General features: G+C 49.1%; 1 protein-coding gene across 3 annotated transcripts; it reads right to left on the bottom strand.

Annotated features, from left to right (window-relative positions):
* Positions 1-335: 335 nt before the first annotated feature.
* LOC133130452 (SWI/SNF complex subunit SMARCC1-like) lies at positions 336-24,317 on the bottom strand. Of its 3 annotated transcripts, none has more exons than XM_061245062.1 (28): positions 24,072-24,317; positions 22,102-22,221; positions 21,813-21,898; positions 21,530-21,611; positions 21,220-21,312; positions 20,400-20,469; positions 20,004-20,073; positions 19,337-19,412; positions 18,618-18,743; positions 17,846-17,964; positions 17,441-17,568; positions 17,033-17,092; positions 16,739-16,776; positions 16,233-16,354; positions 15,020-15,091; positions 14,181-14,294; positions 13,300-13,453; positions 13,053-13,163; positions 12,578-12,637; positions 12,187-12,445; positions 10,321-10,482; positions 7,443-7,501; positions 6,462-6,603; positions 6,228-6,379; positions 5,900-6,034; positions 3,660-3,873; positions 2,943-3,218; positions 336-2,443 (listed from the first exon to the last, which is right to left on the bottom strand). In XM_061245062.1, exons 1-28 carry the CDS (start codon positions 24,255-24,257, stop codon positions 2,361-2,363), a joined length of 3,369 nt encoding a protein of 1,122 aa, XP_061101046.1. In that variant the 5' UTR covers positions 24,258-24,317; the 3' UTR covers positions 336-2,360. The 3 variants fall into 3 exon arrangements, with proteins under 3 accessions (XP_061101046.1, XP_061101053.1, XP_061101061.1); XM_061245069.1 differs by having other exon boundaries at positions 7,443-7,498; XM_061245077.1 differs by having other exon boundaries at positions 18,657-18,743.
* Between the last annotated feature and the right edge of the window lie 714 nt (positions 24,318-25,031).

Genomic DNA, 25,031 nt, shown 5'->3' with positions numbered 1-25,031 from the left:
GTATTCGGTAGCACAGGGTGGCTCTTCACTCAGCCAAAAAGCCCGCATTTGTCACACAGAACACACGCAGGGAGGAGGCATGAGTGCCCAGCTATACCTTCAAGTATCGGTGCTATAGTTTCATCACAGCAATCTCCCACCAATGCAAAGTGAGCTTACATATACACAGTTCAGTCAGCAGTCCACTTCACACAAGGCTTACAGGACGAGCTATACACAGACAGACATACAACGAGGCCATATACAACTCCCGTCAGTGTCGTAATGAGAAAAAAAGACTAAATGCTACCATGGTCCGAGCCCCAAAAGACCGCAGAATGAGTCTCACACCAATATCAGTTCATACAAAACCACTTTTATTCGACAGTGTTTAGGTCTCAGTACCAATTTAACAATAAAAAAAGCTACAAACTTCAAGAACAGAGAAAAAAAAAAAAAAAAAAGTGAACTACGCAAAGTTTAATTTTTATTTTTTAAAAAATACATTACCATAAAATAAAAAGCAATAAAAGATATATAGGGTAACGCAGTTTTGGTTCCCGTCACCTGTGACAATGTCGTGGGAAGGGTCGAGTGCAGTGGGCTGCACACGGTGTTGAAGAGGAGGGGTGAGGGTTATGGAAATTCACCTGAGGGAGGACAGACAGCCTCTACACAGCAGTCACAGACAGTAGAGAGGAGAGAGAGAGTTAGAGGAAGAGCGAGAGGCACTGCAAGCCAGAGAGAGCTGCAGAAGGAAGGAGTGGCATTGCCAGCTACAGTATCAACACCAAAAGGGTGTTCTTAACAGACGGTAAAGAGTAAGACACCTAAGGGCACCAGTGGAGCGGAGCCAAAACTCTCCATCACTACAGGCTGAGGGTATGGGGGGGGGAGAAGGACAGCATGTGACCTGCCTGCTGCGTGCACACCTTCACGTCGTGTGGGCGTGCTCCTGTGCATGAGTGACGAACCCCAGCACTGCCCATCTCCCCCTTACAAACTACAGCAGAGGCAAGCTAAAAACTCACAGTCCTTTGGAAGAGGTATATGTGGACAGCCGTGGCACGCGCTGAGAGCAGGAAGTGGGCTACAGGGAAGATGTGGAAGATACAAAAAATCGCTACGCTACCACTGTCCTCTGTGCTTTGGCAGAGGAGAAACGCGCACGTACACGCAAGCGCACGCACACACACACACACACACACATTATCCAGGAAAAGGCATGCAACTCTCTTCAGCGGTCCCATTAACAGCAGGCTGCACTGGACGATGGACTCCAACCCAACGGTGTCTGCCGCTCCAGTGTAGACAGCGGGACGCAGCTTCAAGGAGGGTGAGAGGCCGACTGGGCGACGTAGGGCAGCAGTGGAGAGACCACCTCTAACCTGCAAGCTCTGACCCCCACCCAGCCTGACCCAGTGTGAGTACGAGGCCACACACAGAGTGCGATGGGGCAGAAAGGTGTGGGCAAGAGGTAGATTTCCAGTGAGAAGATAAGAACGGGGGGGGGGTATCGAGCTGTCGAAGCAGACGGGCGCCTACCGACGCTGTGAAGACAGAGAGGGGGCAAGCTGCAGTGCGCAACAGTCAGGCTATAGTGGCGAAGGAGTCGGTGAAATGTCCAGACGCAGCTCTTGTCGAGTCTATAGTGTATGTGCTCTCTTGACGATCCCGTTCACAACAGAAACGAACCAATATACATATACGCATCACATTTGAGGGAACACAAACTCTGGCTGTCTGGCCCTACTGGGGGGGCTCCGTTCAGCACCCCCTGTTTGCCCCTGGCATTACTCACATATAACCAGTGTCAGTACTAGATAAGAAACCGCCAAACAATGGCATTCCCCCAGCTGCCCTGCTAACGCTCGTCAGAATATCATTTCTCGTGTGATCACCCTGTCTAAGAACGGCATGCCTGTGTGTACAGCTCTCCCTGTAGAGAAGAGAGTGAGTGTGCATGCATCAGAAAATTCCCTGTAGAGCTTGTGTGTGGTGTATCTGTGTGTGGTGTGTGTCTGTGTGTGTGTGTGTGTGTGTGTGTGTGTGTGTGTGCGCGTGTGTTCGTGCTTGCGTGTGTGTGTGTATGCGTGTGTGTGTGTGTGTGTGTTCGTGCTTGCGTGTGCGTGTGTGTGTGTGTGTGTGTGTGTGTGTGTGTGAATCAGGATTTTCCCTGTAGGTACGCACGCTTGTGGGTGTTAGGCTGAACTGGTGGGAGGGATTGTGGGACAGGGTGGCCGATCAGACACAGGAGAGGGGCGCCAGTAATGTTCATGTGGAGGGGGTGGTGTGTGTTTGGTGTCCCAGAGGGGGGTGTGTTTGTGTGTGTGTGTGTGTGTGTGTGTGTGTGTGTGTAGGTCCGGGGTGGGAAGAAGGTTTCAGTTCTCAGCCACACGGGATGCTGGAGGACCCACGGGGGCAGGTGGCATCCCATCAGGCTGTGCAGCGGGAGGGACGGGGTCTGCGAGGGAGAAAGAGCAGCAGAGGCCAGGGGTTAGCACTGCAAAACAAATCCCTGCCCCTCCTAACCAGACACAGAGTGGGCAGCAGCTGAGAAGTACATCACCATTGGCAATTAGCCCGTGCGCTGGCTTTCTCACTTCAATGGCGGTGAACATTTAATATAATGTGAATAATATATATTATATGAAATCAGCCCTTCTGAAATTACACAGCCAAAGCTACAAATGCTTTGCTTTAATGCCGTTTTTCTTTGTTTCACACAAAACATGCACTAACCATGTAGTGTCTGGATCAAGAGACATTACAAGGAGAACATGCTGGCTTTTGCAAAGCTATATGAAACCCAGACTGTATAGGTATAGAGGAGAGGACAGCAGCGAGAACAGACGCAAGGAGACGGAGCGCTCGGGAGGCACAAAAACACCAGTACAGACCGCAGACGTACAGAGAAGGGCCGTCTAGACAGAGAGAGAGACTGGTGGCTGCAGGCTACTCACACATGCCGTTGGGGGCTCCAGGGTGCCGGGGTCCCATCATGGGGGGCATGTTGGGTTGGGTCTGCCCGACAGGCGGACCCCCGGGCATCATGCGCCCGGGCATGGGCTGGCCGGGACCTCCCATTGGCTGGCCGGGGCCTCCCATTGGCTGGCCCGGACCTCCCATTGGCTGGCCTGGGCCTCCCATTGGCTGGCCTGGGCCTCCCATTGGCTGGCCGGGGCCTCCCATTGGCTGGCCGGGGCCTCCCATTGGCTGGCCGGGGCCTCCCATTGGTCCTGCAGTGAAGGAGACGCAGGGTGACTCAAACTCAAGGCAGAAATCACAAAACTCTCACCCTCTTTACCTTCTCTTAGCTCAGTAGAAGCCACACAGGATCACAGGTAAAAACAACTTGCACGGGCACAAAGAATTCTAAGCTCCCTCGGTGCCTGGCATAAATAAAGCAAACACGTATCTGAACAACAATGCAGCCCCCAGAACACACGAGAAGCGCTCTCTCAAAAAGAGATGATATATTCCTGCATACGAGGACAAAAGGGCAAAAACGCATCCAGGCAGCGACACAGTAATGCCGCCAAACAGGATGGATTAGCAGCACTCCCCAAATGGGCTCATGAACATTTAGTTCAGATGCCTCCGGCGTTCTTTGCCCTCTGAAGGACATGGAGAGACTGCTCTGTCTGGGGGTCTCAGTAGGTGTCCGGGCGGGTGCTCACCGGTCTGTTGGGGGTGGTGCGGGCCCATGGGGTGGTGCATGGGCGGGTATCCGGGGGCAGGATGGGCGTGGTGCACGGCCGGGTTCTGGGCTGCGGCCGCGGCTTGCTGCTGCTGCTGCTCCATCTGCTGACGGGCCTTCATCTCCGCGTACTTCAGCTGCTCCATGTGGAAGGCCTGCCGCTCGGTCAACAGCTGCTGCCTCTGCAGCTCCAGCTGTGTGTGTGTGAGTGTGTGTGTGAGAGGTGCGTGTGTGTGGATGTGTGAGAGGTGTGTGAGGGGTGTGTGAGGGGTGTGTGAGAGGTGTGCATGAGAGGTGTGCATGAGAGGTGTGCATGAGAGGTGTGCATGAGAGGTGTGCATGAGAGGTGTGTGTGCGTGTGAGAGAGAGGTGTGTGTGAGGTGTGTGAGGGATGGTGTGTGTGTGTGGCATGTGTGTGAGGTATGGTGTGTGTATGGTGTGTGTGTGTGTGTGTGTGTGTGTGTGTGTGGTACGTGAGGTGTATGTGAGGTATGGTGTGTGTGTGTATGAATGCACGTGTTTTCAAATGTAGAGAGAGAGATAGAGAGATAGGGGGAGAAAGAGGGAGCGGGAGTCAGTACAGAATCCTCAGGTATGGGCACAAGAATAAGTGATTCCAATAGAAAACACAAGCTAACAGGGTAATGTTTGCAGTCATGAGGACGTTATGACGTTATGTTGAAAGGGCGGGATGGGGGTAGCCAGGGTTTCCTGTCGACCCATTTAACTTTGGCAGTGCGCAGGCACAGAATTCCCCTGCTGCCAAAGATAAAACGAGGCTACTTCCAGAAATCTTTATTGGCTATATTTGCGAGTTTGTAGCAAGCAGTAGTTCATATTTACAACTATACATCGTGACACTAGAGCTGGGCAGAAACGGCACCCGGAATTCTCAGTTACCACAATAAATCTTGTTTAAATATTCTCCAATATTTCATCAGACCATTTTTATAGACTAGTTTAAAAAGAATGAATTGCATAGTTTTGAAAAGTTTCTGATAATGAAATTTGGCATATCCAGCCGAAAGACCCTGAGAAGATGTGCCTGGAAAACCTGAATAAATAATACTACTAATAATAATAAACAACAGCAACTAAAGCCTAAAGATTCCACAGAAGAACAGTTGTTCGTACCGTCTGTAAGCGAACATTCTGTAAGAAAATGTAGTTACGCTACATAAAGAAAATGAATGCTTTATATGGGCAGCAATACCGCACAATAAGAACGGAGGCCACAGAGCACCTATTGAAAAGAGCCAGCAGCCCCCGGAGGACACTCCCACAGCAGAGGCATGTCAGTAAATTATTCATTTCAGCTCCGGGTTCCCATGGTGACCGAGGACTGCGTTTCTGTCAGCTGTGCACGGTCTCGAAATGACCCAGCTTGCATTACAAAGGTAAGTCTACAGGCTGACTGCACAATGCGCTGACAGGAAGCGGGCTGAGGACTTCATTTAGCAAAAAAAAAAAAGAAAAAGGAACCTTTTTCAATTAGACAATCGTCTCAGACCTACAGTTCCAGGTAGAGAGTGGGTGGGAAGCAGTTATATTTGAATTTACTCAAGAATTACATTTAAAAATGAGGAGGGAAACATGAATTAGAATGAAACTTCACTGAATTATATTAAAATTATACAAGAATTCAGCTGGTAAACTTGGTTAATAACGGTTCCCTGAAGCTTTCTGAGGTCTCCCAAGAGAACCTTTCGCAAACCCCGCAAAACAATATCCACACCACACCACGCATGTCCAAAGACCCTCTGGCACATCTCAATAGTGGAGGAAGCTTAGTCTTGGCTCCCCCCAAGGGCGGATTATTTTCCACCGTTTCTAAATGTTATTCACAGGCTGTGCGGTTTGAAGAGCGTCAAGAGAACGATTGAGAGGTGGAAGTGCACTGAGGTAACCTCCCTGTCACACCGCCATCCCCCTCCCCTGCAGCGGACAGGCCAGTCCCGGCCGTTACTCCCGCCTCTGTGAGCTCCATCGAGAGCCGTTAGCCCCCGTGCTTTAATCCCCGCTCTGAAAAGCTCAAGGCGTTTTCATTATTTTAAGGCTGAATGTAGACACAGACAGCCAGAGGGCCTGAAGGCCCAGCTCTCAGAGGGTAGCTTTAGCACATCTGCTAGTCTTGTTAGCCTGTTGTGCTACTTCACACAGCCGGCGATGCTGCAAAAAAAACCAAACGCTCTGGTGTTGGGATGAAGAACACAGACTCACCGCTTCCTTCTCCCGGTCCATGATGGTCTCCAGCTCCTCGAAGTGCCTGAGTTTGATCTCCAGTTTCTTCATCTGCGTCTCCACCAGCAGGGCCACCAGAGACTTGATCTTCCTCTCCTCCACGGCTGCCAAGTGCTGAGAGACACCAGGAGACGGGCTCAGAACAGGACAAAATCACTTTTTTCTGATTTGTTCTGGTTGACTTGAAACAATGGGGGTGTGGAGTTCAGGCTTTACTGCAGTGTGTCTGGGTGTGTGTGCGCCTGCGTGTGTCTGCGCGCGTCTGTGTGTGCATGTGCGTGCGTCTGCGTTCTGAACAGCGCCTCACCTTGGCCTTGGTGGCGGCAGACGCGAGGGCAGCAGCCGCGGCCGTGGCGATGTTCCCCTCCCCGACGTCGTGCTCAAGCTTCTTCCGGCCTTCCTCGCCCTCGGCCTCTTTGGGGCCTTCGGCTGTGTCCATGGCCTCTTCTCCGTCCTTATCTGGGACACAGAGACGCACGGGTCAGCCCAAACTGGGCTCTCTGGCTGCGCGCCCGGCCGGAGGGCTTTCCGCAGCCCCTACCTCCCGCCTTGGCCTCGTCTCCCCCGTCGCTCTCCGCCTCGTCCCGGTCCCCCTGCTCGGCCGACTCGCTCTTCGGCCTCTCCGTCTCCGCCGGCCTCTCCGCAGACTCGCCCGGCTTCTCCGCCTCGTCCTTGGATTCGGCCTGACGGGAGAAAAGCCAGTGTCACGCGCCTCAGTGTCTTTACATGGAGCGTTTGTGCCCCGTGTGAGGAGTGAATCCGTATGTGTTCACAGAAACTCGTCTTTTCTGGCAGAAATATGTGACGATAGATGCAAGGTCATTACCAATACCCATCCACCTTGCAAACAGGCCCTTAGCACAACAGCCAACGTTAGTGGTAGTAAGTTTTTTAGTGAGCAGTAAGTCAATTGTAGCCTCATGATGACGAAATGGCTAGCTGCTAGGTTAGCTAGTCAGACAAGGAGTCGAAAATCCCCATTCTAGACACAGCATTTTATTGCGATCATAAATTAACCAGTGTTCATGGTAATGGCACTGCAATCTTATTCGCTGTTTATAATTAATAAATAGGAGATGGCTACAAAATGTGCGAGAATGAACAGACAAGCACCCTCTTTTAGTAAGTGGTCCAAATAACACCTCTCCAAAGAGGAACCACTGATTAAATAAACAAAATGACCCACTAACAATCTGCATCATTGTCTTTTGTCATTAATTAGAGCTGGACCCATTGTGAAGATTAACGTACCACAGCAAAGCAAGTGCACTGGTTTTTGGACAAATGTTAGCAGCATTGGCGTTACACAGTCTAGTGTTCAGAGAAAGTGCTTTGACTGGCAACGAGAAGGGACCACAAACCAGAAGGGACCACAAAATCAAGCATGGCTGAAAACAACTGCCAAAAATAAGGCGACTAGTAGCATGAAAATGGGAGGAGCTCTTGAGAAGTCAGTAAATGAGTTACGTAAACCAATCAAAGGCCACAGCCCCACAAATAAAAATGATGGTTATTAACTCACCTTGTCAGCTTGCTGGGACTCTCCATCAGCCTCCATCTTGTCCCCCTCTGGTGGCTCTGCTGGAAACAGAAAGACAACCAAAAACACGTAGGTAAACCCAGAGGGTTTGTAGCTTCAATAAAACATTTTAAAATATACATCAAGATGCATTTTAGGAGTATGGATTACCCTCTGTAAAGTATTCCATAAAGAAGACGGCTGCTCACTGAGTTCGGACATGTTCAGAAAGCTCACTCCCCATACAAAATCAAGAATGAGGCCGGGACACAGATTGTACATCAACAAGTGGTGCCTTTTTGTGTGTTCTGAGCAGTGTGTGTGTGTGTGTGTGTGTGTGTGTGTGTGTGAGAGAGAGAGAGAGAGAGAGAGGGGGGGCTTGCTCTGTTCACAGAAAAACATTGGTTTGGTTATAATGTGCTATCCTGGGTACATCCTTCTTTACCTCACATTAATAAAAATAACTGGTTTTCACCAAAATTGTATGAAGTCAATTCAACAACCGTATTTAGCGAAAAAGCTCTGCCACTCAGCCAGAAACAGTAGATAAACAGATTAACCACCAGCTAAAAAAACGATACCCTCTATAACATGTGCACGGACGCCCCCTGTCTGTTGACACAACCCTTCCTCCAAGAAGATGAGGAAAATGAATCCAGAAACAGGTGGCTGGTAATCGCGTCAGTTAGGAAATTGAACATTTCCTTTTCATTTTTAGCACAGCGGCTAAGGTTCCAGAGCGCAGACAGCCAAGATAATGAACATCCATAATGGAGCAGTACATCGTTTAGCAATCGGACTGAATGAAAGATTCATGGAGTATTGCCCATTCAGCCCGGCGGTACAACGCAGAAGAGCCGTCTCTCCGTGTCTCTCCGGCAGCTGCAGAACAGACGCACGCAGCCTCCGTAAATGTCAAACACAGACATGTTGCTCACAACAGCGCAAACCGCCCTCTTCCCTGAGAAGCCAGAGGAACTTCTCGGGCCTTTGGAACGGGCTGCCTTTCCAAGCCTGGCAGGCTGTACGGAGATCACATTTTCCAGGCCAGAACTCAGAAGGAAGGAAGGTGGAATGCTTGGCTTGCCACAGTTGATTACTGCTGGTTACAGTCGGCACAAACACGGGAGGAAAGTCTTCCCTGACGGGAGAGTGCTCCGTGTTACAGCCGTAGCTTGGATTCGGCGACGATTCGTATCGCATAATCTTCATGGCTTAGCGGACGCTTTTATCTGGAGGGGCTTGCGGCGCCGTTTTGACAACGCGATGCTAAGATCTGCGGCTCTGATAGAGGTCCTGCCACGTCACAGCAGAGATATAAAACAGACGTCCACAGCCATTTCACCATGCCGCCAGTCCGCGGCTGTTAGCGGTGTGTGGACCAGACAGCATCAGGCCCAACGCGTCACTGGACTACGGCAGTGCGGCATCTGTCACCCCGCCTCTAACAGACGGAGGGCGTCAGCAGGTCACTCTGCTGCAGTTGTATGAAAGGGACTTCTAGCTTACAAAGACCCTCATTAGATTTGATGGCATTCACTCGACACTGAAATTTGTGTCAAATGGAAAGATGAGAGTGATTGGTGTAATTTCTGTACTTTCATGGCTTTCCCTATATATGTACTGGACACTCTTGCATCACTTTTAAAAGCAGAATTTGTAAAGGCTCCATGCTTTAAACTGCCAAGGACAGTCAATACAACAGTGGTAAAAGTTAGTGAAATCCTACCATTGTTACTGTTTTAGTAAACGTGCAACTGGTCAGGATGCAGACAGGTTATAACAGAGCAGGTGAGCAGAAGGTAGCAAATGACACATATTTACACCCTGCCTCAGTTTTTTTTCTTTGTGAGACTGGACTGAAGCGGTCATCACGGTCCAACGGTGGTCTCAGTGCTCAGGAGACCGTGACGCTCGGTCAGCCAGGCAAGCTGCGGCACACTGGACTCGCTGACCCACTTTCTGCTCCTCCCCCTCCAAATGACTCCATCTGCTGCGGCCACTCTAATCCACTTAGCACAGCCCCCTGTCACCCCACACAGCCTCACCCACAGTCTCCACACTGCCCCCTGCCACCCCACACAGCCTTACCCAGTCTCCACACTGCCCCTGTCCCCCCACACAGCCTGAGCCCTCACCCAGTCTCCACACTGCCCCTGCCCCCCCCACACAGCCTCAGCCAGTCTCCACACTGCCCCCCCACACAGCCTCAGCCACAGTCTCCACACTGCCCCCCCACACAGCCTCACCCACAGTCTCCACACTGCCCCCCGACACAGCCTCACCCACAGTCTCCACACTGCCCCCCGACACAGCCTCACCCACAGTCTCCACACTGCCCCCCGACACAGCCTCACCCACAGTCTCCACACTGCCCCCTGCAGCTCAGTTCAGGCCCTGCAGCTTCAGGGGCTCTAGGCTGATTCTGTCCTTAGGAGGAGTAGCAGTAAAAATTCTATATGTTTGTAGTTTGTCAGGATTGAAAGGAGGAGCCGTGTTTGACAAGCAGTGTTAACTGGTCTGATAGAGAATGGGAACAGTGTTGTCACAGCGACAGTCTGTGCCACAAAAACAGAAGGCAGAAGCCAATCAGATTTGAGGCTTATTGACCAGCAAACTCCCTGCTTACAACAGCCTTGCCCTTCCCTGCTCAAGATACTGCTCTGCTGCCCTCTGCTGGCCAAACACAGTGTATATATATATCTCACTATTAACCCTTCACTACCAGGTTGTAGGAACTCAGAGGGCTGGAACTATCCACAACTTGGAGGAGGTGATGCAGGGGAGGTGTAAGTGGGGAGGTGTGAGAGGGGAGGTGTAAGTAGGCAGGTGTAAGTAGGGAGGTGTGAGAGGGGAGGTGTAAGTAGGGAGGTGTGTGTACCGGTCTTCTCGGGCTCCTCAGGGGCCGTGCCGGCGATGCCGCTGCTCTCCAGGCCGAAGGCGGGGTCCACTTTGCCCGTGCTGCGCGCCGCCTCCTGCACCTTCTTCACATGCGCCTCCACCAGCTCGGCTGGCACCTCCTCCCGCACGCGCGAGAACTCCTCTGAGAAAGCACACTCAGTCACATAAACACCCGCACAGCTACACTGACCATTACACACTCAGTCACATAAACACCCGCACAGCTACACTGACCATTACACACTCACTCACATAAACACCCGCACAGCTACACTGACCATTACACACTCAGTCACATAAACACCCGCACAGCTACACTGACCATTACACACTCAGTCACATAAACACCCGCACAGCTACACTGACCATTACACACTCACTCACATAAACACCCGCACAGCTACACTGACCATTACACACTCACTCACAAACACCCACACAGCTACACTGACCATTACACACTCACTCACATAAACACCCGCACAGCTACACTGATCATTACACACTCACTCACAAACACCCACACAGCTACACTGACCATTACACACTCACTCACATAAACACACACAGCTACACTGACCATTACACACTCACTCACATAAACACCCGCACAGCTACACTGACCATTACATACTCACTCACTCACTCACATAAACACCCGCACAGCTACACTGACCATTACACACTCAGTAACATAAACACCCGCACAGCTACACTGACCATTACAGACTCAGTCACATAAACACCCGCACAGCTACACTGACCATTACAGACTCAGTCACATAAACACCCGCACAGCTACACTGACCATTACACACTCACTCACAAACACCCACACAGCTACACTGACCATTACACACTCACTCACATAAACACCCGCACAGCTACACTGACCATTACACACTCACTCACAAACACCCACACAGCTACACTGACCATTACACACTCACTCACAAACACACACACAGCTACACTGACCATTACACACTCACTCACATAAACACCCGCACAGCTACACTGACCATTACATACTCACTCACTCACTCACATAAACACCCGCACAGCTACACTGACCATTACACACTCAGTAACATAAACACCCGCACAGCTACACTGACCATTACAGACTCAGTCACATAAACACCCGCACAGCTACACTGACCATTACAGACTCAGTCACATAAACACCCGCACAGCTACACTGACCATTACACACTCACTCACATAAACACCCACACAGCTACACTGACCATTACACACTCAGTCACATAAACACCCGCACAGCTACACTGACCATTACACACTCAGTAACATAAACACCCGCACAGCTACACTGACCATTACAGACTCAGTCACATAAACACCCGCACAGCTACACTGACCATTACAGACTCAGTCACATAAACACCCGCACAGCTACACTGACCATTACACACTCACTCACATAAACACCCACACAGCTACACTGACCATTACACACTCACTCACATAAACACACACAGCTACACTGACCATTACACACTCAGTCACATAAACACACACAGCTACACTGACCATTACACACTCAGTCACATAAACACCCGCACAGCTACACTGACCATTACACACTCAGTCACATAAACACCCGCACAGCTACACTGACCATTACACACTCAGTCACATAAACACCCGCACACCTACACTGACCATTACACACTCAGTCACATAAACACCCGCACAGCTACACTGACCATTACACACTCAGTCACATAAACACCCGCACAGCTACACTGACCATTACACACTCAGTCACATAAACACCCGCACAGCTACACTGACCATTACACACTCAGGAAGGCTCACTCACCGAGCGCAGCCTTGGCGGCGGCCGCAGCCACACGCGGGTCCACCACAGAGGCCAGGAAGGCCACGGTGCTCATGACGGGGTTGCCGGACTGGCTGAAGGGGACCGGCTGGTAGGCCAGGGGCCCCAGGGAGGCGTCCGAGTTCTCCAGGTACGGGTCCTCGATGGGCAGCCGCAGGAAGTGCAGGATGCACTCGTCCTGAGTGCGGCTGCCCACGTGCTCAGACACCTTGTTCCAGTCGTCCTTGTACATCTCCAGAGCCTGGCAGAGAGGGTTTAAAGAGAGCCAATGGGAGTTAGAGATACAAAGGAAATCGAGTTCAGAATGCTAGCACTTTTCGGATTGGTGGGTGCAATACTGAGGCTGCGTGTGATTTGTCTGATTCCCACTCACCTCCAACAGCAGAAGAGTCTCCTGCTCAGTCCACTCCCTGCCGGCACTGGCACCTTTACTCTGCGTGACACAAGGGGCATGTTGAAACGCTTTCTGTGTTGAACAATGTGTTTTCTCCCAACAGCGTGCAACTTTTGGTGAGGCTGTGTTAGTGGTTAACAAATGAATTATGTACAAATACATAAACAATGATGAACTACTCAGTAGTTAGTTAACTAAATTAGTTCATGCCAATTCACGTAACCCCATTGTAAAGCGCTACTCCTGATTACTACTGTACCTGCGTTATGCAATTACCCATAAATAGACAGAATCACAAAGCCAACTTAATGTTCAAGAATCAAAATCATCATATTTAAATACAAAATTTACTGTACAAACAAAGATGAGCTACTGAGTCTGACAGGGATGTTTTGAGGGAAACAGCTGTGCTAGAACCCGGTTAACAGCCTGCAGGGACAGCACAGGAGCCAACCTTGGGGTTCTTCTTGGAGTAGATGTCAGTGCGAAGGCCGAAGTTCTGCATATCCGACGGCTTGTCTTTGCCTTTCTCCGGGAAGCTGAGCATCTGCTGGGAGGCTGGGATCTGGAAGGGGGGGGAAGGGAGGCCACTGTGAGGAACTGTCCTGGAGGAACCGAAGGGAATCTAAACGTTTAAGTCACTCATTGAGGGTTTTTCGCCCCAGTTTGGAGAATGCAATTGAAATGTCATTAAAAGGTACCTGTGGGGGGCGGTGGTGCAGGGGCACCAGGCCTGAGGGAGTGTCTGCCAGCACGTTGAAGTGGGGCGTGGGTGGGGGCCCCATGGGGAGGGGCCGGCTCTCTGCATCCACCTGGTAGTTGACCAGGCCCCACTGCTCCAGGAAGGCGTGGACTCTGAGGGAGAGAGGGGAGGGGCATGTTACAGACAGCACAGCAAGCAAACGGATCACCTCATCCCCCATGAGGAAACAACGCATCATACGCCATACTTCAATCACCACACCAAACTCTTCATAAGCACCAGGCATGGTTTTACACTGGACCGCTCGCCCTGGGACGGTTACAGGTAAGGGCAGCGGCAGTGGGGGCAGCAGTCGTGGGGGCAGCAGCGGTCGTGGGGGCAGCAGCAGCAGCGGTCGTGGGGGTAACAGCAGCAGCGGTCGTGGGGGTAACAGCAGTGGGGGCAGCAGGTGTAGGGTAACAGCAGTGGGGGCAGCAGGTGCAGGGTAACAGCAGTGGGGGCAGCAGCGGTTGTGGGGGCAGCAGCAGTGGGGGCAGCAGGTGTAGGGCAACAGCAGTGGGGGCAGCAGGTGTAGGGTAACAGCAGTGGGGGCAGCAGGTGTAGGGTAACAGCAGTGGGGGCAGCAGGTGTAGGGTAACAGCAGTGGGGGCAGCAGGTGTAGGGTAACAGCAGTGGGGGCAGCAGGTGTAGGGTAACAGCAGTGGGGTAACAGCAGGTGTAGGGTAACAGCAGTGGGGTAACAGCAGTGGGGGCAGCAGGTGTAGGGTAACAGCAGTGGGGTAACAGCAGGTGTAGGGTAACAGCAGTGGGGTAACAGCAGGTGTAGGGTAACAGCAGGTGTGGGGTAACAGCAGTGGGGGCAGCGGTCCTGGAGCTCACCTCATGACCGCGCACACGTCCCCGGTCAGGTTCCTGCGGCAGGACGTGGAGGTCAGGTACTCCTGGGGGTTCAGCCGGTATGTGTCAATCATGAAGTTTCGGTAGGCCAGGTATCTAAGAGGGGGTGAGAATAAATGCACATATATTCATGCAAATCAATGACCTTCACCAGCACTGCCCGTTTCACTATTTTAGTTCCTTATGAAATGTCAGTTCGGTTGTGGCAACGTTACTGTGGCAAAAAGAGCCAAGAGCTTGAGGTCTGCATCGGCCTAGAAACCTGCCGAAGCCCAACATCTTTACAGCCTGATCCGAACCAGCCCGACAAGCTCTCGCCAAATTTCATGACCAATAGACCAAAGACCGATCATTGAAACAAAAAGCCATACAGCAGCCATATAACATAGAAAATAATGCAGTGCAGGAAAGCTGCTAGTGAGTGTGCTAGCGATTGCACACCACTGCTGTCATTTGTTATTATAATTTGGCAGATGTGTTGCTATGATATTGTAAACTTATGGGTGGGCAGAGTGCAGGAGATAGGTCTATTGGCCTGTACTCTGATCTGACCTGACATCAGAGTTAAAAATAGCCCCACTGCCCAACAAAATCAGTGTCAGGATGCAGACTGCTCCCAACAGCCAACTGTTCACAAAGGACTCTTTTTAGACACGAATAACAAAAATGTTACCATTTTTCAAAAGGCAACCAAACTATACATATCCTTAAATCGACCACTCTCTGCATTGGGAGCTCTTGTTTTAAGTCAATCACAATTTTTCACCATTTGTTGAACATTTTCCAGGCCCTTTCAGGCATTCTCGCGCCTGTGAACTCACATCTCCGGAGTCTTGGACTTATTCTTGCCGTTGAAGAACTCGGGCAGCGCTCGCCTCTCGATCTCGTGGATGCTGCGGAGCCAACCGTCAGAGGGAGTGAGAGAGTGTGGGAGACAACGCTACGGAGAAGCAGCCATTTTAAACAGCCATGCCAAAGCAATGTCCATACAGTCGCTTAAAGCCACTCCCCCCACCCTAAATGTTAGCCGTCATCACATCTTAAACAATATGAGTTTAAAACAGTCTTCCTGCTGGATTGCAGAACCTTAACAAAAGTATGGAATACTAGAAATGCACATTTAACACAGCAGCATTATGGGAGGCAAAGCGTGAGCCTTTTGCTTCAGGCACATGCTCAGTTCTGCAGTGTACAGTGAATAGGGCTACTGTACAGTCTGAGGCTAGAAGGTCAACTCAGAGCACTCTTCTGATTAAACACCCTGAACAATATTGTTTTGACAGTGCATAAAATCTCAGAAAAGTCCGAACTATAAAGACGACTTGTGATTCAGATATGTGCAGTTACAGACAGTCAGGGTCTGTTCATGGCCACGCAATTCAAAAGGGATTCAAGGGGTGCACTTGCGCATCAGACCATTTCATGCCACAGGGGTCTAAACAGCTCAGTGTCTGTGGAAAAAAAATGCCTTTTCTTGTGCCTGAAATTTTACATTTCAGGTACATGAAAATACAGCTAATAGTTGTTGCAACAAAAAAAAAAAAAACTATCGCAACACACCCAGTAAAGTAGAAAGGACAAGGCAAGGGCTGTTTTTCTTTTCTTTCTTTTTTTCCCCCCATTCATAAATGTGTCACTGACCAAGCTATCCAGCTAGCACGCTTACCAATAGCAATAGCTAACCAATCGGACAACAATTTGAGAAAAGGGATGAAGATATAATTTTCTTTTAGGGATATGCTACATGCGATATTCACTCCATTGACTGAGGCATTAGCTTTTCCATTTATTTTTCCATTTAGTTTATCAAATAGTTTTATTACAGAGGAAAGTCATGCTTTTCGGAGCTGAAATGCCGCCTATTCGCCAGTGATTTGCCAATCAAATCAAAACAGTCAGCTATTTATTGGCTCACTAGCAGAAGGTTCATTTCTGGAGAACGCTGAAGGCCAGCAACGTGAGGACGGCGAAGCCCAGAAACACGGCGTGAGACCATGACTCAGCGCTTCCTGGAGTGTGTGCGGCGGCCCTCACCAGTTGTAGTCGAACCAGGCGGCGTAGCTGGGGATGATGATGTGATGAGTCTGCTCCGTCACGTTGTCCTCACTGGAGTCCATCAGGCGATTCACCTCCGCCTTGCCCGGTTCCTCCTCCTCCTGCGGGCCGGTGTGGGAAGAGCAACAGTCTTGAGCTTCATTGAAATTTCAGGCTGGGGTGGTTGGAGAGACCCACTGAAATTTACCCCCCCCCCCCCCCCGGTACATAACGCCACACTGAAAATATCAGGGGCATCCTCATGCAAGAATAAAAGGCCTGTGAGTTGGCTCTGAAATGTTTGGAAGCTGTGCCAAATTTTGCCAAAGCAAAAGAGGGGCTACTGACAAAGTCCCTAAACTTTAAATGTTTTGTTTAAGTTTGTTGCCTGTAGATGTTTCACTTAGAAAATCTCTTAATTTCACTTAGAAAATCAGTACAACATACAATGGCGTGCCCAAAGAGCATAGAGTAGATAGTGATTTTCAATGGGGCCCTTGTCTTACCTTGCCTCCAGAGATCATGGAGTCATCTTCCTGTTCATCTGAAAGAGAGGAGGGGGGGGGGGACCAATAAGTAAACCCCCTGTCTACAGAACACAAAGACTTTTACTCAGCTCCCACACACACGCACCACACACACCCACCACACACACACGCACCACGCACGCACCACACACGCACCACACACGCACCACACACGCACCACACACACACGCACCACACACACACGCACCACACACACACGCACCACACACACACGCACCACACACACACGCACCACACACACACAAAGCTCACCCAGATCAGCCACCGTCCCGCCCTTCACCGGAGTGTTTTCACTGTCCTTCTTGGGGTTCACTGCAGACACCAGTGCAGGAGGAAAAGGTCACAGGGAAGTAAAACAGAACCAGTAAAACAATGTTTCTTCTGTAACCACTGCTTCAGCTGGTCATAACAGTCATGCTTTGTGCCATAGTACTGCCCTACTCTGCACCCTGCCAGGATACCAGGTGGGGTCTCCTGTACACTGGAAATTATGTTTATGGCTGTACAACGCTTTCTTTGTGAATTGCAGCTTATCCAAGCTGCTCTGTATGTTTTAAAGACCTTGATACACACTTCTTTGTCGCATTGGATAAAAGCGTCAGCTAAATAAGATGTAATGTAATGTAATGGGGGGTTCGGCGTGAGACGGGGTGTGCGCACCATTTTTGGGCAGGGTCACCTCCTCCATGTTCGGGACAGGTGTGGGGTCCTCCATGTCCTTAGTCAGGTCCTCCTCGGGCTCCTCCTCCTCACGGTGGCCTCTGCGCTTCCAGTACGGCCCCGGGTTCCTGGAAAGAGGAGCGAATGAGAGGCGCGCCACGGTAACCAGCACCCACAAAAGGCCTGATTGGACAGAACCTTGACTGACAGACAGACAGACAGACAAATCCCCACATCTTAGTCATCTTAACTCATTAACTGCCCCGGGGCAAACTTCCCATAAGGCAAAATACATACGCCCACCCGGACTTTTTCCACAGAGGGGGAGAAACAGGTCCTCGGCTCAGTCCAGATAGTCCCACTTTTTCAGTCTTTTTAACGGTGGGGAGTTTGAGTGACCCTTACCCCTTCTTGCCCCCCTTCTTGCGGGACTCCACGGGGGTCGCCGGGGGGGACGGTGAGCGCCTCCTCTTCTTCCCTGAGGCGGCAGCCTTGCGGTCCTTGCGATCGGGTGTACGGGAAGACTGATCAGACGTGGGGATGGAGGATGAGAGAGAGAGCGAGAGGATGAGTGATGGGGCGGTCTCACACAGGGCGGGAGGGCGGGGGGGTGACGGAGGGGGGGGGGGGGGGGGGGGTGGGAGGGCGGGTGAGGGTGAGCGAGGAAACGGGGTGAAAGGATGGGTGACGGACGGACGGACGGACTGCGCTGAAGCACTGCGCTCACAGCTGCATGCGGTTAGAAGCACACCCTGAAGCACACCCCTGAAACATACCCCTGAAACCAGAGGCACGACCCTCTGCTTCTCGCCCAGACACACACATACACGCAAACGGACACAGCGACGCAAACGGACACAAACACAGACACATACACACAAACGAACAGACACACACGCAAAAAAATTCTAAACAGACAGACACAAATGCACACACAAATACACAGGAACACACAAACAAACAAACAAACGCACACACAATCACACAAACTAATGCACACACAAATACAGACACGAACACACACAAAAAAAAACAAAAAAAGAAACGCGCACACGCAGACACAAACGTGCACAGAGCCGACACAAATATTGCCTCTGAAGCCACATGCAAGGCAGCAGCCATTCCCCCAAGCCCAGCCTTCGCTCCCCTAGAACAGGCACAGGGCAGGGGTGCCTACCTCTTCCTCCCGCGGGAAGATGCGCTGGCGGAAACTCACAGGCTTCTTGTTCTCGTCCACTTCATAGTCTTCCTCGTTCATCCACTCGTTAAAGGCGTCGGTGTCCTGGACCCACTTAGCATGAACCTGCAGGAGGAAACAGGGGTGACACACCAGGAAACAGGGGTGACGCCCCACAACTGAGGACAGGGGGCTCCGAGCAGGAGGGACATGCAACTCCAAACTTAAGAGTGGCAATTCAGGGCTGATGTCAATAACTGAAGCTCGTCTGGCCATGCTGGTCGATCCCGATGGACCCGAGATTTACATTGTAGCACGAATGGCAACTGCAACCAAGTTCACACGTGGAAGAAGCAGATGAGCACTGAAGTCAACTTATACAGGAAAAAAGTCAATGCCTTATTATACATTGGAAAGCATGAGTCTGGAGAGCTGGGTCTCTGTATTGCTTTGCTTGTTGTTGGCTGGTAAAAATGATAAATGACAAATAAATATCAAACACGAGGTACACATGACTATGATTAGGCTACACTGCAAAAGCATTGTCACTTAAATTACAGCAGTGGTCAGTCAACTGCATTCACAAAGCTATCACCCAATTGCTATTACCCAAGTTCACAATCTGACTGGCCTATATGCCTTCTGCGGCCAGCAGCAAACTGCATGACGGAACCTAAGCAACCACAGAAGCAGCCATTTGCACATAGCTTGGCCCTCACCTTCCATGGTTTCTCTGTGTTGGGCGGATCCTCCACATCTCCTTCCACATCACTGGCAGACACCCATGTATCATAGCTGCAGGACAGGGAGGAGAAGGCTTTGAGGGCCCAAAGGTGGAGGAACTGTGTCCCATAGGTCAGTCCCAAAGGTCAGTCAGTAGGTCAGTCAGTCCCATAGGCCAGTCAGTAGGTCAGTCAGTCAGTCCCATCGGCCAGTCAGTCCCATAGGCCAGTCAGTAGGTCAGTCAGTAGGTCAGTCAGTCCTATTTTGGCCCAGCCAAAAACCCAATTCCTTACTTCCCTTAAAGAAAATGACCATTTGATATAGTCACAGTTTGATTACTGAGCCGATTCACTCCCTGCCCATTTTTAAAACGCAAAACTCACACTTGTATGGGTATTCACACCGGACACAAATAACAATTACGATCAAAAAGAAAAAACATATATTTATATTATGAACACAAAACTGCTGCTCAAGATGTAGTTTTCTTAGGGTTGGACCAGAGAAAGAAATCAGAAGGATGATTTTGATCAATTCAGTCAGGAACTGCAAGTGACATCTAAGCATCTTTTGTCATGTGTTGTCCAGAAAAAGGCACGATGACCTCTGTGAAAAGACCTGAAGATGGAAAATCACACATTCTGAAGCATTAGCCCGTCTCACCTGTCGGGGTACATGCCCCAGTGCACCAGCACCTGCTTGTCCTTCCGCATGACAGGGCGGAGCCACTCCTCTGAAAGGCACACAGGCTTGTCAATCGACACAAAAACCGACATAACACCGCCAAATCTTTCACCTCCAAATCGTCACATTTTGAAAAAATTGGTCTAGCCATCTTCCGAAGCGCAGCACAACAGCAATTCACAATCTACCTATGTGTAAAACTACACATTTTCTCCAGCAGCAATAACAGTATGTGCCCTGTTATCAAGTTGATAAAATATGTAGAGCAGTGGCACACTACTAAAAAAAAAACAATGGTTTTAACACATTACAACAAAACCTATGTGCATCATGGCAGTGAGAGACTGAGTTGCGGGGAATTCATTCACACACTACCTTCCTCTGACTGGGCTGGGGAAGGGTAGATGTGGTGAGTGGCCTTGGACTTGTCCTCGGTGATGGAGCCCTGCACAGGGAATGGACAGAAAGACAGATGAGACATACATGGGGACAGTCAATCTATGGATCAAGTCAAGATTCTTGAGCACGGCCCTTACCCCCACATTGGTTCCGGGGGCTCCAGATTGCATTTGTATGAAAACAATATTTAAACTTGCTTACTTTACGATTAAACAGCTGTGAAACTCCAGTCCCGGTGGGCCACAGCAGGCTAAAAAGTTGACTCACCCTGTTCTCAAGGCCTTAATTGGCTGCTGACTAAAAGGAAACCACAAATGCCTGCAGACACTGCAGCCCTACAGGACTGGAGTTTCACACACTGGTCTAGTCTCTGTACAGTTTGTACGGTTGAGATGACAGATTTGGCTAGCTTTGGAGAATTTCTTTTTCAATTTAAGCCATTATTGACAGATATTGAAACGCCTCGATATCGCTGTGCATCTCTAACAGTGACATAACAGATAAACCATTAATTTCCATGGCCAGGAGTGAGAGTGAATGTATCTGCCTCAGTGAAGGGTTTGCATACTGTGCTTTTGGGGGTAGAGGGGCACAGTTCTGACATGAGCACAGCTTCCCTCCCATTTTCCATTATTCCGGAAATAATACACATGCACACTTCCCATTCCCATGCCTGTGCACGACCCATGGACCAGTATTCCCATGGACAGCCCACCATATTCCCACTGCACAGATGAGTATATCCGTAGAGACAAACTTCCCATACCAAGTGAACGCCATCATGAAGACTCCCTACCTGGTGTCTCTTTATTATGTCCTTCAGCTTGTTGGCCTGTTTCTGCTCCATTTCAGGGACCAGGTACACAATTGGTCGTGTCAGGCAATTGTTCTAAAAGAGAGAGCTGTCAGTCAACCACTCGACAAGGAGATCAAAGCGATACCACACTGACATCTCTTCAATATGAACCACGTAACATCAAATGTTAATATTAGCAAAAAGAGCATGGGATATATTGTTCATCAGAAACGGCAACTACTGCCCCGGTGGTCGATTCATGAAGTCCTTCAGAATTTATTTTTTTGCATAGGCGTTAGGAAGGCTGTACCTGCACCAAAGTCTTCTCCACATTCATGAACATCTCAACATTCCTGTCCATCCTGGAGGGGTTCTGCAGGTCAAAGCGGCGCCTGTTCAATGGGAGCAGGACATGGAATGCACACTGTGAGCCCCATACATTCACCACGTCCCTGCCCCTAACATTCACCACCTCCCTGCCCCTAACATTCACCACCTCCCTGCCCCTAACATTCACCACCTCCCTGCCCCTAACATTCACCACCTCCCTGCCCCTTACACTCACTACCCACCTCCCTGCCCTGTACACTCACCAGCCTTGCTCACTCTTGAACTTGTATGCAGAGCCCAGAATGTGGCACAGAGCTCCCCCCGCCTTGAAGTCCAGGAAACTCTTTGCCTAATGAAGCAAGTTATGATAAATTTCTTATCAGCACCGGTTTTATCATATTAAGGGAATACTGTGGATTGGTAAAAACTGAGAACAAATAACATGCAATTTGCAGAAAACTAGACTGAACACAAAAGGTTTAAAAAACACTAAAGATACCAATTATCAAATTGTGATGGCTACTGAGGTTTGGTCAAAACAATAAAACTCACAGGAAGTTTTGTGAGAGCTGGGTTGTTGACTCTTCTGCCAAAAGCATCTTCCTGGAACTGCAGCAGCTGGACAACCAAGCTTGCCAAAAATTTGCTGGAGGGAGAGTCGGCCTGGACATACTGTGGGAGAAGGGTATTGCACATTCAGTGGCTCAAAAGAATGCAGAATTTAATAATCAATCAATCGGGATTTGTGCAAACTATTTTTTTGAAGGAAGGCAATTACAGGTCCTAGAACATAACAAGCTTAACGATTTCATCATGCATACATTCTGTTCATAGGAAATGGTGAAATTGATAATAAACCCATTATTAATGGAATGCACCACAGGTGATAAGGGGGATTTTGGCTAGATAGGTACATTAAGATATTTAGATTCTACAAGTACCATAGTTTCATAAAACATATGAACCGATGATCAGAAACAACTATAATTTCATTGAGATGATTTCTACCAGTGAAGTATACCCCTAAACAATAAAACATAAAAAAAACAAGGACCATTGTCAAGTCCTGTACGAAAAACATTTATTAACATCCTAATATAGCTACCAAATGTAACACGGTGTTTCTTAAACAAAATGTCTGGTAATTTACAAAGTTTTGATTCATTGTGTCATTTTGATTTTCTACGGTATTTTATGTGGAAAAATAGCAACAGAAAAATATATATAATTATCCAAAAAATGTATAAATATGGTTCATAATAGCCAGTCACGGTGCGCTTTACAGTTTTTTAGGGAATTGCAAGTCTTTGGCTATCAACTATAATATGCTCTGCAACCCCGCCCCCGCTAGAAGCACGCCGGTTACTTTGATGCCATAACAAGATGAAATGCTTCGACACAAAAAATGTATTTGACTAGAATATAAAGGAAAACATTCAATCAGCAAGTCCTCTTTGGTTACTCAGTTTTTACACTCTCGGGCACATGCAATCTTAATTTCATACCGAATATTTTCCAAATAAGTTTCCATTACTTTTGTTAAATGTAGCCAATACAAACATAAACACAGACACGCGACAGAAGCCTTTGTCTGCCTGTCTGATTATGTAGCCCTACTTGTAACGCGTGGTTAGAGGATATTTTAAGAAAGCCTGCAAAGCTACCGAAATGGGGAAATGCCGCCGTCAATCTTTGAAACACGCACATCCGTTCAATTCCAAGGCAGAGGGATCAACGTGAAATATTTTGTAGAATTACTATAAACAATGAGCTGTCATAGTGATGGCCTACGCGGTTTCATATTCTGCATCCGGCCAGCAAGCTGTAACGTTAGCCTAAAGCTCAACGGCCTCTCAATTCACTGGGTGATGTTTAGCTATCGAAAAACGTCACCAAGCTAAGTGATCTTGTGTACCACTTACAATTGCGTGCATATTAACATGTTAAAAGACCACTCTAAGTAATTTCAACGAGCAACTTTTCAGATGATCCGACAACTCAGTTTAGCACTGTAGCTACCTAGCTAGCGTTAGCGCAGCGAACAATAAAACATCTCTTCTGTTATGCTTGCAAGCTAGCGCTACTTCCTTTCTGGTTTTGCAAGAATCACATTTCCAACGCTTTCTTGTAAAAACGCAGGAAATTATCGGGATATTATCAAGAAATTCGGTGTTGGTGAGAAGAGGTTTATTTTTTTTGTTGATGCTGAACACCAATCTTCACAAGCTAGCTACCCTGTTGTATTTTAGCTAGCAGCTTAACGTCCCCAACCCCCTCGGTGTTGGTGAACGTTAGCTAGCTATCAGCAAGCAACCCTGTTCACATAGGTGAACTGCGTTAAGCCAACTAACTGCCAAATGAGCTGCACCCGGCACTACTAAGAAATAACAGTTATGCCAATAACGTTACATTATTTTACAGAAATATGACAGATTAGGAATGCATTGTGTGGCATGAACCGGCGAATGTTAGTGTGGCGCGGGGAGAGGCCACGGAATCAATGGAGGGTAGCAAGCGCTAACCTTTTTGTAGTGTTTTCCAATCCACAGACGAACCGACTCTAACTGCGAGACTGTCTCGGCGCTCTCCCAATATTTCGAGGACGGACCACCATCTTTCTTCCTACCAACTGAGGGACCGCTGCCCGCCTGCCCGGTCGCTTGTCCGCTTGAACCAGATCCCCCCGTCACACTTGTCGATGTCGCCATTGTTAGCTAGCTATCCACTGTTTTTCCCCTCCACAAACCATAGAACGCGACACTCCACATCGAAGGCCAAAACTACTATTGCGCAGACGCGTTACGACTATACAAAATATCGCGATGAAGCGCATTTCTGGAAGTAGTAGTTTACTACAAACGACGGCGGCTCTGAAGTGCAAAACAAAAAAGAAAAACGGGAAAAGATGAGGCACTGAAGTCTAGAATTTGGGCTCTGACGTGCAAAACACAATAGCTTGTTTTACCTAGACTATGTTTGTGAAAGCTGTACGCTTTGTTTTTTTGTTTTCTTTTTGCGATTTGCACTGCAGAGCTGCAAGTTTTTGTTTTTGCGTTTTATGTTTTGTTTTACACTTCAGAGCCAATGTAACAAACACTCTTTCAAAGCCATGAAAATGGATGATTCACAAAATATGGCTAATATTTACAAAGAAAAAAGATAGATTCACCTAAATGTGTGGGGGCCGATGTGCGACCTTCTAATATATTAAAGTCTAGCATCAAGTAAAGATATTTGTGAAAATACACTTACAACCTGAGCCATCGCCACAAGGCAGGATTCATGTTATTTATGCCATATTCTGACCCTACCAACTGTATGTCACAGCAGAAATCAAGATTTGCCAGACCAGGGAATTGCTTGCAACTGTCCAGTTTTGGTGAGGCACTGTAGGCACTATTACAGCTGACAGGAGTGGAACCCAGTGTGGTCTTCTGCTACTGTGGCCCATCCACTTCAAAGTTTGATATGTTCTGTGTTCA

Source organism: Conger conger, chromosome 1, assembly GCF_963514075.1.
Source record: "Conger conger chromosome 1, fConCon1.1, whole genome shotgun sequence".
NCBI lineage: Eukaryota > Metazoa > Chordata > Actinopteri > Anguilliformes > Congridae > Conger > Conger conger.
Note: the sequence above shows the minus strand (reverse complement) of the source record. Positions and strands in the feature narration are given on the sequence as shown.

Excerpts from the sequence above, each read along its gene's own strand:
- LOC133130452 (XM_061245062.1), bottom strand. The coding sequence starts at position 24,257 with ATGGCGACATCGACAAGTGTGACGGGGGGATCTGGTTCAAGCGGACAA. Across the intron at positions 17,569-17,845 it reads AAGAAGGGGGGCAAGAAGGG|GAACCCGGGGCCGTACTGGA; the intron begins GTAAGGGTCACT and ends TCCTCTTTCCAG. Across the intron at positions 6,035-6,227 it reads CTGCCGCCACCAAGGCCAAG|CACTTGGCAGCCGTGGAGGA; the intron begins GTGAGGCGCTGT and ends GGTGTCTCTCAG.